The sequence below is a fragment of the Musca domestica genome, unplaced genomic scaffold, assembly GCF_030504385.1.
Source record: "Musca domestica strain aabys unplaced genomic scaffold, Musca_domestica.polishedcontigs.V.1.1 7, whole genome shotgun sequence".
NCBI lineage: Eukaryota > Metazoa > Arthropoda > Insecta > Diptera > Muscidae > Musca > Musca domestica.
The window spans coordinates 18,441,967-18,462,289 of record NW_026712383.1 but is presented as its reverse complement, the minus strand read 5'-3'; the positions used below and the strand labels follow the sequence as shown (position 1 = coordinate 18,462,289).

Below are 20,323 nucleotides of genomic sequence, written 5' to 3'. Positions count from 1 at the left end.
AACTACTAATTCCCCTCAACGATAGTGTCTCCCGTTATTCCCTTAATGAGAATCGTTCCACATTTTATTATTCCAAAGAATTGTTTACCAAAATATTAATATGCAAATCCAGCATTTTTATAAAATAAATTTCCAAAGAATAAATATTCATTAATACTTTATTTGTAAGAATTGTTTATTAAAATATTGATATGCAATTCAACATTTTATTCCAGACAAATTTCCAAAGAATTGTTTACTTAAATATTAATATTAGCCTAAAACTGTATTTTCTTTTCTGCTGCATTTCCGACAACGAAAATGCAGCAATAAACAGAATTTTAGTATATAAGCCAGTGAAAAATAAAGAAAGCAAGTTATAATTCCAAACCACACCAAACGTCTTTTTTTTAGTCAAAGTTTTTTCCGCAAATAAAAGTATGTTGCTGTTTTCTTTCATTTACTTCCTTGACGTCGGGCTACACTACCAGTATCACGGTAACGAGCGATGGTACGAGACACAAAAGCTGTATTTACATTTAAATGCTGGAGTGCTCTAGTGGCTATAGTCACTTGTGGTTTTCCAGCCAAATATAAAGAAATCACACTGTCACGCTCGAATTCCATCACGAATACTCTTTTTTTTCGAAAATTCTCTTCAAAATGCTTTTCTACGGTAAAAAATATAATGAGCTGTCACTGGAAAAATTTTAACAGCTGTCGGACGAGTGGCTTAGAAAGGACAGCAGTCTGAAGTTGGTTGCAGTTTTTTCATCTCACCCTGTAGGTCCAAGTTTTAGTATGGTTTCCATATTTTTGATGATCTGTGAAACATTTTTGGTCGGAATTGTTTAAAATTTGGTATTTTGAGTTCGTAATGGGTACTTCACCCTATGACAGAAAATTGCTCATGCAGGTCCACGTATTTGTATAGCTCCCATATAACGTCACCTCTCTATAATCTATAATTTGATGATTATAGAGACCGAAATTATGTCAAATTTTGTACTGTAAGTTTGTAATGGGTATTGCAGTCCAGGTTTTCGATTTTGAAGTGAAAATCAGTCAGAAGCATTGCAAAAGCTACCAATGCATCCAGAACAAGTCACAGTTATCTGCGGCTTATGGGATGGTGGCATCATTGGACCGTACTTCTTCAAAGATGCTGTGAATCGTAAGGCAACTGAGAATGTTGAGCGCCAACGTGAGATGATATCCATTTTTATTTTTTTCCAAAAAAAACCTCAGCACGCATAACAATTACCCTATAGAACGACGAGTTTGATAAAAAAAATTTATTTCACGTTCGAGTGCAGGTCCATATCTATAGCCCCCATATACCGTTACCTCCCGATATTCGGTATTTTGATGATTTTAACTACATTATTCACCCGAATTGTTTTCAAATTTTTATTCGAAGTTTGTAATGATTAATACAGCCTATGCCTAAGAATTTAGTATGCGGGACCAGGTCTTCGTATAGCCGCCATATAACGGTACCTCCCGATATTTGGTATTTTGATGATTTTAGCGCATTATTTGTCGCAATTGCTTCGAAATTTGTATTTGAAGATCATAATGCGTACTACAGCCTATGACAAAAATTGTTCATGTTCCTTCCAAATGGTAGAGGGTATTACAATTTCGGCCCGGCCGAGCTTAGCTGCTTTTTTACTTGTTTCTTTTTTTTTAATTTAATGTGTATTTTTTTTTTTTTTTTTTTGTTTTTGTAAAATTGTAAAATATTGTAAAAAATCACCCCTTATATGATACTGTTGTATTCGGTGCCCATACTCTTCTGAGATTAAAAGACAGTTTTTATAATTTAAATATTTCGAAAATAAATATATTTTTTTTACTAAAATTCAAAACAATTTTCAGATACAATTTAATGTTTGACATATTTTTGCAACTGTGTTCTTAAATTAAGTCATTATTTCAATATCACTTTGATCCCGTGGCATTTGTTTACAAATGAGATCTCTGGGCCGTTGTTCTTCTGATGGATACAAAGACGGATACGCCTTACAGTGTCAGCAGACGCATGGCTTTTTCCAGAAGCTTATTATCCGATTTCAGTGATAAGCTTCTCAATTTTGATTTCTTCGATTTCTTTTTGGGATCTGCATTTAGGGCTGATAGTTCTCCAATTTTTGTGGATGACAAAATCTCAACAGATGGCTTTTGGGATTCATGTTTCCGTTTGATGAGGGAGTATAAACGCATTTTCAATGATTTACTTTTGGAATTTGAGGTAGTGTTGGTGGGGTAGAGACCCAGTGGTGGAATGTTTTCATAGACATGATTCTCAATTCGGCTGCGTTCGATAACAAATACCCCAGAATCTTCGGAATCAGAGGTGATACTGCTATCCACGTTTAAGTTGCTATAGAGGGCTGTACTCTGTCCTTGCACAGGAAGTTGAAGATAATGATCATCGAAAAGATCTTCATCCGAGGAGTACTCATCACTGCCACTCTCCAAATCCTCTTCGTGTATGCTGCTACAGGTTGAGGAATCCAAACAGGTCACTTGACGTTTCTTGTGTGTTCTTCGGTGTTTGTGACGGAGTTTTCTGTTATGCTTCGCCCTTTCCAGACGAGCAATCGTCTCCAGGCTATCCACAAAGATCTGCAAATCATTTGAAGAAAATTGTGAGACATCTATTTCACTCTCCGAATTTGAGGAGTCATCCTGTGAGATTGTTGTTGTGAGGGTGGTGGTGGCCTTAAGTGTTTCTTCCCCACTTTCATTGGAGCTCTGCTGCTGTTGTGGAGCAGGAGCCATTGTATGGCCGTAAACATAATCGTATATTTCACTCATATTTTTTCGATGGGAATTCTTTGCGTTTGCCTCAGAACGTTAAACGTCGTTGTTATCCTTAAAGGAGTTAATGCAAAACTGATGCTGTTTCCAACTCTCTGTCCACATTAAATACCAAATTTGTAAAGGTTCAACCCACTTTCACCTTTCGTTCTATCATTTCGTCGTGGGAGACGCCAACAATTGATGGTTGTCATATAAGAATTAATAGGAATCTAAACCTTTACCTAGCATCCTAAGGAGAACTGACTACCTGGCAATCTCATGGTTCTCACTTGCGACAGTTAGAATATTTAAAGTTCTGAGGCTCTTCGGAGCAGGTACTCAACCGCATTTTATAACGAGGTTATTTCCCACCTGTGGTTTGCAGGAGACTAGTCGACAGTTTCTAGGAAATTTTCCAAACATCTAAGGACATAACTGTGAAGGATAATCATATTAGACTTGGCTAAGGCGACAAATGTGCGGTGATTGTGCAAACGGTGCAAGAGGGCTAGGGAAACAACAACAACATGATCAAAAAACAAATAGACAGACAAACACACCGTCTATACTCACACACACACCCGCACACCTCAGACTGGACTTTTTGCGACACGTGTCACTTTAGGTGTGATTCCACAGACAGTGACGACGTGACCCACAGACAATTTTCAAATGTTTTTCCAATGCGCCACACATCCTAGTCAGATGGCTGGCAAATAAACCAGGTTCGGTGCTTCTTTTCACTTGACTTCAAAGGACATGCTCACCCTCTCTTTCTCTCTCGCTTCCAAAAGATAACACACATCTGTGTCACTTTTGTGATCACTTTACAATTGTCACACTGTCCACTGTTTCATGATTTTCCAATTTGTCTGTCCATTAGTGTGGCCAGCCGGTAGGTTCATCGCCTTAATGCACATGCGCCTCCATATGGATGATGACAAGTCTCAGATTTTTCGACACAATTCCCATAAATGCCCAAAAATATGTGCGACACATGAGTATGTCTCGCGATTTTTCCCCAGACGTGACAGTTTGTGATTTATTTCAAATTGTCCCGTTCCTCCGCCGCTAACATGTGTAATTGATTAACGGGCGAGCAAAACGCTGGCTGGATTATCCCTAAGCGGAAGGTGAAATGAGTCGTATCGTTTAGTCGGACGCTGGACAATTGTAATCATGTTATTGACGGGATTATATGTTTGTGATGAGGTCAAGGTTCTCTGTGTATGTGTGCGATCAAGATGAGAGGAGTAGGAGGCGTATGGGTAGTAGAGTTTAATGAGTCTAAAGGGAAAGTTGCTCTAATTTGTCTTTAGCGGCATGTAATTGACTCATTAGCATTTCTACTATTCTACTCATCCCAAATTATCTTAACTTGTAGACAAAATCGAACTTTTTACACCGTTCGACAAAAAAAAACAATTATAGGGAAAGTCCAGCAGATTATGAAAGTAGAGCTCAAAATAAAACCAGTAAGGAATGGTCAAAAGTCGGGCGGCACCAAGTATATGATACCCTACACCACTATGTGTATTTAGTAGAGCTCCCGTACGAAAAGTTTTATATTGGGAATTTATGTGAAGTATATCGTACAAACTGTGAACCAAATAACAGTTCTATATAGTGCATAATGTGACTTCGATAAGAATTATGTCAAAAATATTTATTCGTGCAATAGATATACTGGACCGAGTTTCACCAAATGGTAAATCTCGGTTGAATGTGAAAAAATATAATTAATTTAGCCTGATATTATATATGGTGAGCAATAACCGTAAAATCGGATGAAGATGTATATCGAGGCTATATAAAAATCTAAGATCTGTTTGAATTTGATCTAAAGATCTGAACATTTGGCAGAGGTATATTCGAACAGTCCGGTAACAAATATTTTTGTGAAGGACTTTAACACCAAATCGGAAAAAACATATATATGGGAGCTATAGTTATATCTGAACCGATTTTTTTAGAATGAATTCAGTCGAAATTGACAAAATTCAGTAAATTTGGGCTGATATTAGCCACTTGTTGCACAACAAACCAGATATCGGATAAAGACATATATGGGAGCTATATCCTAATCTGATCCCATCTAGATAAAATTTGACAGAGGTCTTATTGAGCTCCATAAGTCTTTTGGCACCACATATCATTCTTGTGGAGTGCATATTACGAATGTGGGGACTTAAACACCAAATCAGATGAAACATATAGGGTGAGATAAAACAAGTAAAAAAAACATTTAGTTCGGACGGGCCGAACTTTGAATACCCTCCACCTTAGGGTGAAGAAAACATTAGAACCCATTATTACCCACAAATCCGTGAAAAAATAGGGCAAAAATCAACAAAATACCGAATTTTGGGAGGTATCGTCTTATGGGGGCTATACAAAAACGTGGATCTATAAATGCAATGTTTTGCCACACGAACTAGGACCCATTATAACCTACAAATATTAATTTTCAGACAAATCCGTAAAAAAGTGTAGTAAAAAATTATCAAAATACCTATTATCGTGAGCAATACAAACGCGTACCTATATATACTATGCTCCTGTGGCGGAACATGGCCTGTATCTGACTTTTTGCACCCAATATCATTGGTATGAAGATATAGGATGTGAGGACATAGATGTACTGTTGAAACATAGATATGGGATTCATACATTTTGACTAAATTTGACGTGCTAGCTTCTTAACTTACAAATGCCTATTTTTAGACAAATCATTAAAGAAAAAATTGCGAAAATCATCAAAATACCGAATATCGTGGACCGATATATCTCATTCTCTATATCAACCATCCTAGACACAATACAAATTGTTCTGTCAAATTTTGAAGCTGTACGTCAAACAATGTGGGCTGTATCGTGATTTCAGCAGACAGGACTTATAATTTTATGCTGATTGTGGATATATACTTTATGGGGTCTACGGCGAAAATTTAGGAATGTTAGAAACGGAATGACAAAGTTAATATACACTCCATTTCAAGGTGGGGGGTATAAAAACACATTTTAGGGCAAAAGCCGTACTTTTAGTGAGTTTATGCAAAATTTTCCTACAAAGAATCATTTTAGAAGGATGACGTCAAAAACAAAAATATTATTCATCAAATTTCGCTATGAGTCTTCAAATGATAAAAAAAAAGTTATGCTGGCCCATGTCTTCTAGGTCTACGACTTGTATAGCCCACATATAATGGCACCTCCATTTATTCTGTATTTCGATGATATTAGCGACATTTTTAATTGGAATTGTTTAAAATTTCGTATTTGAAATTCAAAACCGGTACTACAGCCAATGACAAAAAATTACTTATGAAGGTCCTCGTCTTCGTATATCCCCCATATAACGTTTTTCATTTTGCCGGTAATTTTCAACGATTTCTTTTTTTCAAAGTTGCCTCATCGAAATAACGGTTTCATTTCAGGACATTTGGAGTCAAACTATGATTAGAAGTCCGTCTGTCTGTCTAACTGGCTGATGCGCACGAAGACTCTCGAAGGGGGTATCTGATTGGATGCAAACTTCGTACATCGTAATATTATTGTCAAACTTAGATCGAGTTCAGAGATGGGCAACATTGGTGCGCTCTATCCTCCACAAAAAGTCAACATTTTTACAGAAAACAATTTGTAAAAACGCGTGAGATCCATCCAATTCTGTGTAAGCTTTAAAAATTCCAATATTTGTATCAGTGCTATATCAGGTGCAAAAATGGACAATATCGGTCCACACCATCATGTACCTCCTACACAAAGAATCAAAATTTACTTTTAACATTTATATAATACAAAGAATTCAAATTTCACACATACCAATGTTTTTCTTAACACAAGAATTAGTGTAAAGATAGGTACATCTCTTCAAAGGAGTCAAAATTTTCAATAACACAATGCTCATAAAATGCGAAGTAAGCATTTAATTTTGTTTAAAATTAACTGGTCCCAATATATTTATTAACACAAGCCCTATCATAAATTCCTAATTTAGCATCAAATTCTCTTCAAATGTCACAAATCACAATATTTCTCTTAAAACAATACCTGGTGTGAAGATGGAATATATAGGAACATTCCTTCTGGCACTTATTTCACAACGGATCAACGTTTGCAGTAATCCAAACTCTCAAAAAAGCGACATATGCATCCGATTTATTCTAATCTTAACAAATTCCAATATTTCCACTAACACAAGGTCTGATGTGAAGATGTAATATATATTTCTATTTTTCAAAGACTCACAATAAAATTTGATTTAGAATAATTCGTACTTTGATATTATTACCAAACACATAATTTTCACTTGTTGTATATAAAATTCGAATTTAATTTTAATGAAAACTATTGTACCTAGATAAGTGATGTATTCTTTGGATTATTCCTCCTAAAATTAAATTTTATGATACTTTCAAGTGTCAACTCGAAAAAAATCCAAGGAAAAATTGATAAAAAAATAATATTTATTTATTTATTTATTTATTTATTTTTTAACTATGATGCTAACAATTTTAAATCTACAATAAAATTAAGGAATTCCGTTCTTTAGTGGCTTATATTGAAATTTGATGACGAATATTTTTGTCTTTAAAGGCATCCTTCTAAAATAATGATTTTTTGAGATTTTTGCACAAACTCACATAAAGTACGGCTTTACTTTGGGTAAAAATGCAACATTTTTCAGAAATCAACAGGATTTTTTTAACAAAAATAAATGCAATTTTTTATGGAACATATTAAGTACACAAATTTCTTTTGTTCAGAGACTCACAACGAAATTTGATCTAGAAAAAATCTTCCTTTGACACTTTCCCCAAACAATGTTGAATAAAGGGAGATTTTGGCTTGGATTGTAAATGATTTTGGCTTGGATTGTAAATGTCTAAAATAAATGTCTAAATTTTCATTTATAGAACATAAATTTCGAATGTAATTTTCATAAAAACTATTGTAACCAGATAAATAGTTTATTCTGAGATTTATAGTGAAAATTTGTGTAGAATATTTCCTCTATAGACAACTTCAGTCTAAGATAAAATTTTTTAATTCTTTCGGGGGTCAACTCGAAAAAAGTCCAAGAAAAAATTGATCAAAAAAAATTAGGGATATATTCGATTTTTTTTGGAACATTGTTGCTAATATTTTTTAAATATACATTTAAATTGGAGATTTATTTTCTTTAGTGACTTATAGTGAAATTTTATGGATAATTTTTTTTTCTTTAAAGTCATTCCTCTAAAATTATGCTTTGTTAGAGATTTTTGCACAAATTCACACAAAGTACGGGAAAATTAAAAAATTAAAATTTTCGGGAAAAACAAGATTTTCTTAATTAAAAATGAATGAAAGAACATCAATTTCAAATGTAATTTTTATAAAAACTATTGTACCTAGATAAATGGTTTATTCTGAGATTTATTGTGAAAATTTGTGTAGAACATTTCTGCCTTTGGTAACTTTCGACTAAAACAAAATTTAATAATACCTTCAGGTATTATCAAAATACCTTTTTTAATATACAATACAATTAGAGATTTATTTTCTTAAGAGTATTATATATTTAATGTAGAATATTTCTGAGATGTGTGTACAAACTCACGCAAAGTGCGACTTAGAGATTTATTATTAGAGATTTATTTTCTTAAGAGTATTATATATTTAATGTAGAATATTTCTGAGATGTGTGTACAAACTCACGCAAAGTGCGACTTTGACCCTAAAATGTATTTTTATTATATATAAATTCTTTGCTTTTATGTAAGATTTATACTCTTGGCGTCTACTAAGACCTGTAGTGGAATTTTATGACAAATCAGTTTGTAGAATATTTGGACTAGCTACGATCCCATTTAAGGAGAGTTTTTAACCATATTTTTGAAAAAGAACCAAAATTACCACTTTTTTAACTTGCTTGAGGGTTAAGAATTTCGACCACAATATTCCTCGTATTCTTATCTGTAAAATTGGCTAAGACTCTTTATACCTAAAATGCATGGATTTCGAGGGATCTTAATCCGAAAATTTTCAAACGTGTGGAAGCGGAGGGAACTTGCCCCCCTATTTTGGTTACTTTTCGATGTAAACTTTCCGATATATGTGTATTCCTTTTCCAGCTTTACTTCTGTATAAGCTGCTGGATTTCCCTCGTAATTATTGAAAAATTCAATTTTGTTGCACAGTGTTATGAAGGCCGTAGGTTCCTTAAAAACAAGGTGTTACTCATTTTTTCACCAACTGCATGTTCGTTTCCTAAGTCTTTTGTTTGATTACTTAATGTATTAATACAAATCGCGTATGCTTCCTAAGTCTTTTGTTTTTTTTGGCATTCAATGCCGAAAATTACTTTATCTGTTTGTTTCAGAATAATTACAGTTTTTTTCTCACTTCTGTGGCGTTATGCTTATTGCATCTAATTAATAATATAATTACTATTATTTTTAAAAGCAAATAAAAAAACAACAACTACGTAAATTGTGCATATTCGAACTTTTTACAAATTTATTTTGAAGACACGTCCGAAACTATGAACATTTATGTAAATCTACAAAACAATTATAATTTGTTTATGATTATTATTTGGTGTCTGTCTATTTGTCGGTCTGTCAGTCTGTTTTTCTTCGTCTATAATATTGTCAGTTTGTGTGTGTGTGTGTAGTTATTGAATGCTGGCATAAAGAATTACTATGTGATTACTGCTTTTGGGTGTCATGTTCATCTTTAAGTGATCGCACGGTCGTATTTCATAGTTTGTGAGTGAGTGTATGTATTTGTGTGTGTGTCTGTGAGTGTCTAAATGTGATATGTACATGACCTTTAAAACAATATAGGCATTTATCCATGTAACAAATTACAAACATTTTGCGGCGCTGATGTGTGTCGAACATAATGTGATATTGTGGCTATAATTATGACGAGGGTCGGAAATTAATTTTGAGAGGAAAATTAATTAGAATTATTTTGTATACCAAATATCAAGGCCTTTAAGGATTATTTTTAATAATTTTTTAAAAGTCAAGAAATCAAATTTTTTATTTCCCTTTCTTTACACCACCCCCAGTTTTTATATCCTCCACCATAAATAGTATGTAGGGTATATTAAGTTCGTCATTTCATTTGTAACTTATCGAAATACTAATTTTAGATCTAACAAAGTATATATATTTTTGATTACAGTAAAATTCTAAGACAATCTGTCCCTGTCCGTCCATCCGACCATCTGTCCGTCTGTGACAATCACGTTTGAGTCGAAACAAATTAAAATAGGAATCTAAAATTTTGCACAGATCAGTCTTTTGTCTGCAGGTAAGTCAAGTTCGAAGATGGACTATATCGGTACACGATATCGAATATCCCCCATATAACGGTACCTCCCGATATTTGGTATTTTGATGATTTTAACCACATTTTTCAATGGAATGGACTGAAATTCTACACAAGGAGGCCTTCGTGACTACTTTACCCCCTGAAAAAGAATTGTCTATATAGGTCTACGATATCGTATATCTCCCATATAACGGCACCTTCCGATATTCGGTATTTTGATGATTGTAGCCAACTTTTTCAATGGAAATTATCTGCAAATCCACACAAGGAGTTCCTTCTGAGTAATTTGCCCCGTGGAAGAGAAATATCTTTATAGGTCCATGATATCGTATATCCCCCCTATAACGGTATTTTGATTATTTTAGTCACATTTTTCAATGGGTTTTGTCTTAAAATCCACACAAGGAGTTCCTTTTGAATACTCCATCCCCTGGAAGAGAATTGTCTATATAGGTCCACGACTTCGTTACCTCCCGATATTCGGAATTTTGATGATTGTAGCCAAATTTTTCAATGGAAATTGTATGAAAATCCACACAAGGATTTCCTTGTGAGTCCTCCACCCCCTGGAATAGAATTGTCTATATAAGTCCACGATATCATATATCCACCATATAAGAGTACCTCTCGATATTTCGATGATTTTAGCCACATTTCTCAATGGGGTTGTCTCAAAATCCCCAAACGCAGTTCCTTCTGAGTACATTAACCCCAGGAAGAGAATTTTCTGTATGGGTCCACGATGTTGAATAGCTCCCATATAGCGGTATCCCCGATATTTGGTTTTTTGATAATTATAGCGACATTTTTTTTTTACCGAAATTGTTCAAAAACTTCGTATTTAAAGTTCGTAATGGGTACTACAATGCAGGTCGACGTCTTCGTATAACCCCCATATAACGATATCTCCCAATATTCGGTATTTTGATGATTTTAGGGACGTTATTCAGCGGAATTGTTTCACATTTCGTTTTGTTTCAAATCGCATGTCCGATGGTCTTCATATAACCCCCATACAACGATACCTCCCTAAATTCGGTTTTTTGATGATTTTAGCGGTATAAAGGGCTCCATAGCCTATGATAAAAGATTATTTATGAAGAAACACATCTTCCTATAGCCTCCATTTGAGGGGTATCATTTTAGAGGTATTTTTCTACGGAATTTTTTTTTAAGTTCCTTCAAAATGATGGAATGTATTAACAGTTCGGCCCTGCCGAACTTGTTATCTAAATAAAATTTTAGTTTTTCAATATAATTCATTTTTACACCCTCAGCCTCATGGCCAGAGAGGGTATATATCATTTGGATACGGTCAAAACGTGCCTCATCGAAATATCGGTTTTAGACCATAGGTTTCTTTGAACCAAATCCGTTTCAGGACATTTGAAGTCGATCTAACGATGTCCGCCCGTACATCCGTCTGGCTGGTTGTTGACACGATAACTCTCGAAGGGAATATCCGATTTGATCCAAACTTGGTACATTGTGATATTATTGTCAGACTTAGATCGAGTTCGGAGTTGGACATAATCGGTCCACTTCTTCTGGTACCTCCCCCACAAAAGGTCGAAATTTTCTAAAATATATATATTTTGCACAGAAAGAGAAACGATAATCCGATTTTGCTCCAACTTTGCAAATAATAATATTTGCGTCAGTGCTAGGTCAGGTGTGAAAATGGGCAAAATCGGCCCACTCCATCAAGTATTTCCCCCACAAAGGGTCAAAATTTTGAATGATTACAACTTCTATAAAATGTGATGTCAGAGTCCGATTATCTTCAAATTATACACATTACAATATTTTTAATTACCCAAAGTTTGGTATGAAAATGGAATATATCGGTCCACTCCTTCTGGTACCTCTCCCAAAAAGAGTCTATATTGTAAATACCCATGAAGCTCCTAAAAGACGAAATTAACACCCGAATATTTATATTAACACAAGATCTATTATAAAGATGGTAGATATCAGACCATTCACTCTGGTAGCTCCCCCACAAAGGGTCAAAGTTTTGAATAACCAAAACGTTTATAAAATCCGAAATAAGCATCAGGTTCTCTTTATATTTCAAACATCCCACTATTTCTACTAAAACAAGATATGATGTAAAGATAGGATACATTGGTCCACGCCTTCTGGTACCTCCCCCACAAAAGGTCAATATTTCGAATATCCACGAAGCTCATAACATCACACATACAGCTCATAACATCACATACATCTCAATATTTCCATCAAAACAAGATCTGTTATAAAGATAGTAGAGATCCCTCACAAAGAGTCGAAGTTTCGAATACCCAAATCATAATATCCGAAATAAGCATTTGGTTCTCTTCAAATTACACACATCACAATACTATTCTTAATCCAATGTCTGGTGTGAAGATGGAATATATCGGTCCACTCCTTGTGGAACCTCTCCCACAAAGGGTAAAAATTTTGAATATCCATGAAGCTCATAAAACGAAATTAACATCGAAATTAACATCCGATTCCAATTATGTTTGAATGGTTGCATCTCAATATTTCCATCAAACCAAGATCTCTTATAAAGATGGTACAGATCGAACCATTTCTTCAGGTACCTCTCCCACATAGGGTTCAAGATTTTGAAAACAAAACTCTCAAAGAAAGCGAAATAAGCACCCAACTCTCTTCAAATTTCAATTTACAAGGGTGAGGGTATACATCTGTTGGCTGATACTTTTGATATTTTTATACCCTCCACCATGGGTAGGAGGGTATATTAACTTTGTCATTCCGTTTGTAACACCTCTAAATATTCGTCGTAGACCCCATAAAGTATATATATTCATAATCAGCATAAAATTCTAAGACGATTTAGCGATGTCCGTCTGTCTGTCCGTCTGTCTGTCTGTCTGTCTGTCCGTCTGTCTGTCTGTTGAAATCACGATAGAGCCCACATTATTTGACGTAGACCTTTGAAATTTGGCACAAGTGTGTGTATTGTCCCTAGGATGGTTGGTATTGGAAATGGGATATATCGGTCCACGTTTTGGTATAGCCCCCATATAACGGTACCTCCCGATATTCGGTATTTTGATTATTTTTGCCACATTTTTCCACGGATTTGTCTAAAAATTGACCTCTGTAAGTCGTAATGGATTCTAGCTCCAGTGGGGTAACATTATATGTATAGGTCCACGTTTTCATGTAGCCCCCATATAACGGTACCTCCCGTTATTCGGTATTTTGATGATTTTAGCGACATTATTTAAAGGAATCGTTCCAAATTTGGTGTTTGAAGTTCGTAATACATACTGCAGCATAAAAAAGAAAATGGGCCATGTAGGTTCACGTCTTCGTATAGCCCCCATATAACGGTACCCCCCGATATTCGGTATTTTGATGATTTTAGCGACATTATTTAAAGGAATCGTTCCAAATTTGGTGTTTGAAGTTCGTAATACATACTGCAGCATAAGAAAGAAAATGGGCCATGTAGGTCCACGTCTTGGTATAGCCCCCATATAACGGTACCCCCCGATATTCGGTATTTTGATAATTTTAGCGACATTATTTAACGGAATCGTTCCAAATTTGGTGCTTGAAGTTCGTAATACATACTGCAGCATAAAACAGAAAATGGGCCATGTAGGTCCCCGCCTTCGTATAGCCACCATATACCGTACCCCCCGATATTCGGTATTTTGATGATTTTAGCGGCATTATTTACCGGGATTGTTTTAAATTTCGCATGTGAAGTTCGTAATGGATACTTCAGCCCATCCCAGAAAATTGTCTGTGCAGGTCCACGTCATCGTATGGCCCCCATATAACGGTACCCCCTATATTCACCATTTTGATGATTTTAGCTATATTTTAAACAGATTTTTCTTCAAGTTTCGCATTTAAATATTGTAATAACTTATGACAAAATTTGACTATGCAGGTCCACGTCGTCGTATAGCCATTCGGCATTTTTAAGATTTTAACAGATTTTTTTTTTGAAAATTGCCAAATTTGTACCAAATGGTGGAGGGTATTAAAAGTTCGGCCCGGCCGAACTTACAGTTTTTTTACTTGTTTTTAATTTTCAAGTTCCTTCCTTCCTCGACCGGCGGAACTTAGCTGTTTTTATACCCTCCACCATACTGTGGAGGGTATATTAACTTTGTCATTCCGTTTGTAACTCCTCGAAAAACTCATATCAGACCCAACAAAGTATATATATTCTTGATCAGCGTAAAATTCGCCTTCGTATAGCCCCCATATAACGGTACCTCCCGATATTCGGTATTGCGATGATTTTAGCGACATTATTCACCGGAATTGTTTTAAACTTGGTATTTGATGTTCGTAATAAATACTACAACATAAAGCAAAAATTTGTCGGTGCAGGTCCACGTCTTCGTATAGCCCCTATATAACGGTACCTTCCTATATTCGGTATTTTGATGATTTTAGCGACATTATTTACCGGAATTGTTTCAAATTTGATATTTGAGATTCGCAATGGATACTACAGCCTATGACAGAAAATTATCTGTGCAGGTCCAGGTCGTCGTATAGGCCGCATATATCAGTACCTCCCTATATTCGGTATTTTGACGAGTTTATGTACAATACCCACCGAAATTGTTTGAGATATCGTATTTGACGTTAGTAATGGATGCTATAGCCTGTGACAGAAAATTGTCTATGCTGGGCCAGGTCTTCGCACAGCTCCGATATAACGGTACCTCCCTATATACGATATTTTGATGATTTTAACTACATTATTCACCGTTTATTTCAAGTTTCGAATTTGCATATGGGAATGGCTAATGGCAAACAATGCCTATGTAGGTCCACGTCGGATTGACCCCAATATAACGGCTATATTCGGTATTTTTAAAATTTTAACAGAATGTTTTAAGGATTTTATTTTTTGAAAATTTCCAAATTCGTTCCAAATGGTGGAGGGTATTCAAAGTTCGGCCCTGCCGAACTTACTGCTTTTTAACTTGTTTTAATTGTTATCTTATTAAAATTCTAGCTTTTCAATATAATTCATTTTTATTTATGTCTATAGAAATTACCTCTACTAAAATTACATTTTTGATCCTTTTCTTGTCACACCAACCTTCTTTTTATCGAAAAAAATTAAGATTTTTAACATAATTTCTTTTTGTTATGATCTTTGGAAAAAATGTTCACTAAAAGTTTTATAAAATCAAAAAAATAACTTTTTTGATTCCCCTTCCTTATCACACCACCCTCCTTTTTATCTAATTAAAATCGTAGCTTTTCAGCGTAATTCTTCTTTGTTTTTTTTTCTTTGTACTGTGTTTCTTTTTCTGCCCATTCCATTACAAAGAAAATAAAATCCATTGAATAATTTGTTTGAGTTTCTCCGCGCATAGAACATTATTCATAACGAGGCTAACGCGCTGTTCAGTGGCAATAGCATGTTAGACGTAATAGAAAAACTCATACTCACAGTAGAGGCAACTGAAACCCCTATAATTTGGTTGGTCACTTAATAAATGTTTAACGTTTTGTGTTGATTTAATTAGCATTTGGAGAAACTTATTTTTTTTTTTTTTTTTTTTTGGTTTCTTCGCAGCGGATGATTATGTTAGCAATGAGTAGTGGTGGCAGTACAGTTTGTTAACCTTTGCATTAACCCCAGTGTTTGACCTTCAATTGTGTGTGTATGGCTATTTTTGTTGAATTTTTCTTGTGGCCTTAGTTTTGTTGTTGTTTGGGGAGGTTTTAAGTTCTATTGTTTTCTATTTTCAATTCTAAGCACAATTCTAAAGAAGAGCTATCCATGAAAAAATGGAGTTTCATTCTAGAGATTCTTTTAGGGAGAATATATAATGTTCGGCAGTCAGTGTAAGAATTTTTCTTATTTCCAAGTATCCCAACAAGGCATTATTGCCTCGGCCAATTTAGAGATGAAGAAATTCCAGAAAAAGGGTATACTACTTGCCTAGTTAAGTTAAACCACAAGGATTTTGTACAGCGTGATGTAAATAAAACCACAAAAAAATGGTTTTACAGCACCCAACACCTTTTCTTTGAATGTAAGGAGTATTTTTAATTATCGAAACACTAATTTAGAGATGAAAAAATTCCAGAAGAAATTGAACCACAAGGGCTTTTTACTAGCTGCTCTAAATAAAACCACAAAAAAATTGGTTTTGTAACACCCAACATCTTTTTATGGCCTTCGTCAGGTACACCTGCAATAAAAATTTCTTCCAGGCACTTTTTTATGCTTATAAAAGTTAAAAAAGGTCATTAAAATTGAAAACCCCAAATACCTGTAATAACTCATAATAAGATCCAGGTATACCTGTAAAAAGTTATAAAAAATAGAAGACCTCGTAAACATGTAAAAAGTCGCGTTTAGCCACTTCAACATTTTTCGCACATTTCTCAGAAGTTATCATCGTTTTGTTTATTATTTTAAATAATATCCATAATTTTTTAAATATCCTTGCACCTATAAACTATATAAGGATAGAAAATATTCAAAGATTCTTCCCAAAGATAGAGGACTTAAAAATATTTAATATAGACGGAAGACCTCCTAGTGATATTCGGTGGACAAAAAACCCTCAATAGATATGGGATCCTTGATTGGGGCTTCAATAGATAGAATATATTTTGAGGGAGATTCAAGATCTTCATGAGCAATTCCTTGGTAAAGGTTATTTAAGCGGTTTTTATCAGAGAAAATAAAACGAGGTAAGTGGCCTTGCAAATCAGCACATGTTTCAAATTAATTTTTATACCCTTTACCTTGCATAGTATGGAGGGTACATTAAGTTCGCCATTCCGTTTGTATCTCACCGAAATAACAATTTTAGACCTAACAAAGCGTATATATTCTTGATTCTTCGATTTAGCACCGTCCTTTCGTTGTCTGTCCGTCTATTGTAATCAGGCTTGAGTCAAACCGAACTAAGATAGGAAGCTAAATTTTTTGCTGCAGGTAGGTCAAATTCGAAGATGGGCAATATCGGCCCACGATATAGCCCCCCACATAACGGTACCCCCGATATTCGGTATTTAGATGACTTTTCAATGGAATTGTGTGAAATTCTACACAATAAGTTTTTTATGAGTACTTTACCCTGAAAGAGAATTCCCCACGATTTTGTATAGCCCCCATACAACGGTACTCCCCATATTCGGTATTTCGATGATTTCAGCGACATTATTAATCAAAATTGTTTCAAATGGCATATTTGAAGTTCGTCATGGGTACTACAGCCTACGACAAAAAATTGCGTATGCAGTTCCATGTCTTCGTATAGCCCCCATATGATGATGATTTTAGGGATATTTGACATACTACAACTTATGACGGAAAATTGTATATGATTCAAGTTTGATGATATCAGCAATATTCTTTACCGGAATTTTTTATTTTAAGTTCGTAATAGGTACTGTAGCCTATGACAAAAAATTACTTATGCAGGTCCACGTCTTCGCCCGTATATAACGGCATTTTCGAGAGTTTTTTTAATTTTTTTTTTCAAGTTCCTTTAAAATGGTGGAGGGTATTAAAATTATGGCCCTGGCTAACTTAGCTGTTTTCTTATTTGTTCATATAGAAGTCATTTCAAGAAACCCCCAATAGAAAAGATATCTTTCAAAATTGAATATTAATAATTAAGAGATCTCTTAAGATAATTGATGTCGATAAAATAACTTCCACGCCATTTTCTATAAAATGAATAGAAATCCAATCAAAAAGCCTCTCCACAGACCTTTTTGGGATAACAGGCCTCTCAAAAGGCCTTGTATGGATAGGGATATTGCAAAGAAGATTTTTGAAAAAAAAAATTGAAAACATAAGACCCCTTCAGATGGGGAAATAATAAAATTTTGCGACAAAATCAATTTTTTCAATAATTTTAAGAAAACTCCAGCAGATTATGAAAATTGTGCTAGAAATAATTTTGAAAGTTTATATTTCAAAATAACCAAAATAGATATTTTCATTTTGGAATATTTTCGGATTAAGATTCATAGGAATTATTAAATTTTGCGTACATAATGTCTTCGACATTATTACATTTAACTGTACGATGAATATTTTGGTCATAAATTTTAACCCTCCGGTCATAAATTTAAAAATAAATGGTATAAACATTCCTAATACGAACAGTTGGAACGAAACTAAAATTTTAAGGTGGACTTTTCGCTGACGAAGTAGCAGACGCTTGCTCCTGAATATTTGTGGCTTAATTTCAAACCAATTTTTGACATTGCTTTGCATTTTAAGCCCATGTGGTGAAACATATTTTCCCATCAAATCTTACCGAAGAATCTAAATTATGTCTACCAAACCTGTTTGCAGCTTCTAACAAGCTTGACCAAGTACCAAACAAAATTATGTTTAAAATAATAAATTTCAAACTAAATGGTCATGTTTTTACCCTGCAGTCGGTTCGAGTGAATGAGATAATGATGCTGTTGATGAATTGCTGCCATCATGCTCTGACATGTTGTTTGTCATAGTTGTAGGTGCGTAATTCAGAGCTACTTATCCGGCTGTTGATTTGACAAACACAGACACTCATACGCTCACACACACATAGCTATGAAATTTATAATTGGTTTCTGCAAAATGCCAACAAAAACATAACTAAAGTTTCTAATCACTACCGTTTTAAGTGCTAAAATGATTATCCACCAACAAAACTACTTATAATTAAAACAAAAAAAACGGAATAAAAATAATTTCGTACGCGTCTTATGTCTTAAATCGTTTTAATATTGAAAAGAGACGTTCACCTGTTGGTGTTTTATGACAACTTCGCATACATTTTAAAAACATTGAAGCATTTAACGAAATAAAGTATTTGTGTTGGGAATGGTCGATTTTTAAATGCATAATCATTGGCGCAAAATTGCGGCCTCGATATATGAGAATAAAAGCGAATTAGTGCACCTTTATAATGGCAAGCAATAAACTTTACACTTGCAAAATAAAAGTTGATACTTTTAAAGCGTTTTTTCTTTTTGTAAAATATGTAGAGCATTCTCGATCCTGGATTTATGTTATACGAATAATTACAAATTGTGTTCGACCTTTCTTACATAAATCAATAAAATCTCTCGTGTCCATACCTTCTGATTCTTCTGCCAAAAAATGTCTCATGCCTTGAGTCGAAAGAATGACTTACGAAAATGTCGCTTCATGTTCTCAATACTCAATAGAAATCATTTTCCACCTTCCACAATGCTTTGTATATAATTTGTAACGTCTATATAAAAATCAAGTTCGTTTCTTAAGTTTTTTGATTTTGTAATATATGTCCTATAACTATGAGGTATTGGATGACATGATAGAAATTCAAGGATATCACATTATTCACATGGACAGCCGAGGCGGATCAAGACAAAAAATATTATAAATTTTTGGTAACTAAACAATAATTGAGTTTCTCTCTCTCTATTTTCTCTTTTACGGACTTTTAAGAAATTGATATTTAACTAGCTGACCCGGTCCGCTTTTTATACCCTCCACATATCATATTAACTTTGTCATTCAGTTTGTAACTCCTCGAAATACTTATGTCAGGCCCAACAAAGTATATATATTCTTGATCAACGTAAAATTCGAAGTCGATTTACCTATGTCCGCATGTCTGTCTGTGCGTCTGTCCCTCTGTCTGTTGTAATCATGCTATCTTTCGAACGAATTGAGATAGAAGGCTACAATTTTTGATACATTCATAGTTTACCAATAGGCAGGTTAAATTCGTAAATGGGCCATATAGGTCCACGTTTTCATATAGCCCCCATATAACAGTACCTCCCGATATTCGGTATTTTCATGATTTTAGCGACATTATTCACCGGAATTGTTTCAAATTTTGGTAATTGAAGTTCGAAATGCCTAGGACAGAAAATTGTCTGTGCAGGTTCACGTCTTCGTATAGCCCCCATATAACGATACCTCCCTATATTCAGTATTTTCATGATTTTAGCGATATTATTTACCGGAATAATTTCAAATTTCATATTTAAAGTTCGTAATGGGTCTATGACAAAACTTTTTGTATGCAGATCCACGTCTTCGTATAGGTCCCGATATAAGGGTACCTCCCTATACTCGGTATTTTGATGAGTTTAGCAACGTTATTCACCGGAATTATTCAAATTTCGCATTGGAAGATCTTAATGAGTATTTCAACCTATGGCAAACAATTTCGTATGCGGGTTCACGTTTTCG

At 34.5% G+C, this 20,323-nt stretch overlaps 1 protein-coding gene across 1 annotated transcript; it reads right to left on the bottom strand.

Moving 5' to 3' along the window:
- Positions 1-2,004: 2,004 nt before the first annotated feature.
- LOC101895274 (uncharacterized) lies at positions 2,005-2,802 on the bottom strand. The gene has a single exon (XM_005189293.2). It carries the CDS (start codon positions 2,800-2,802, stop codon positions 2,005-2,007), a length of 798 nt encoding a protein of 265 aa, XP_005189350.2.
- Between the last annotated feature and the right edge of the window lie 17,521 nt (positions 2,803-20,323).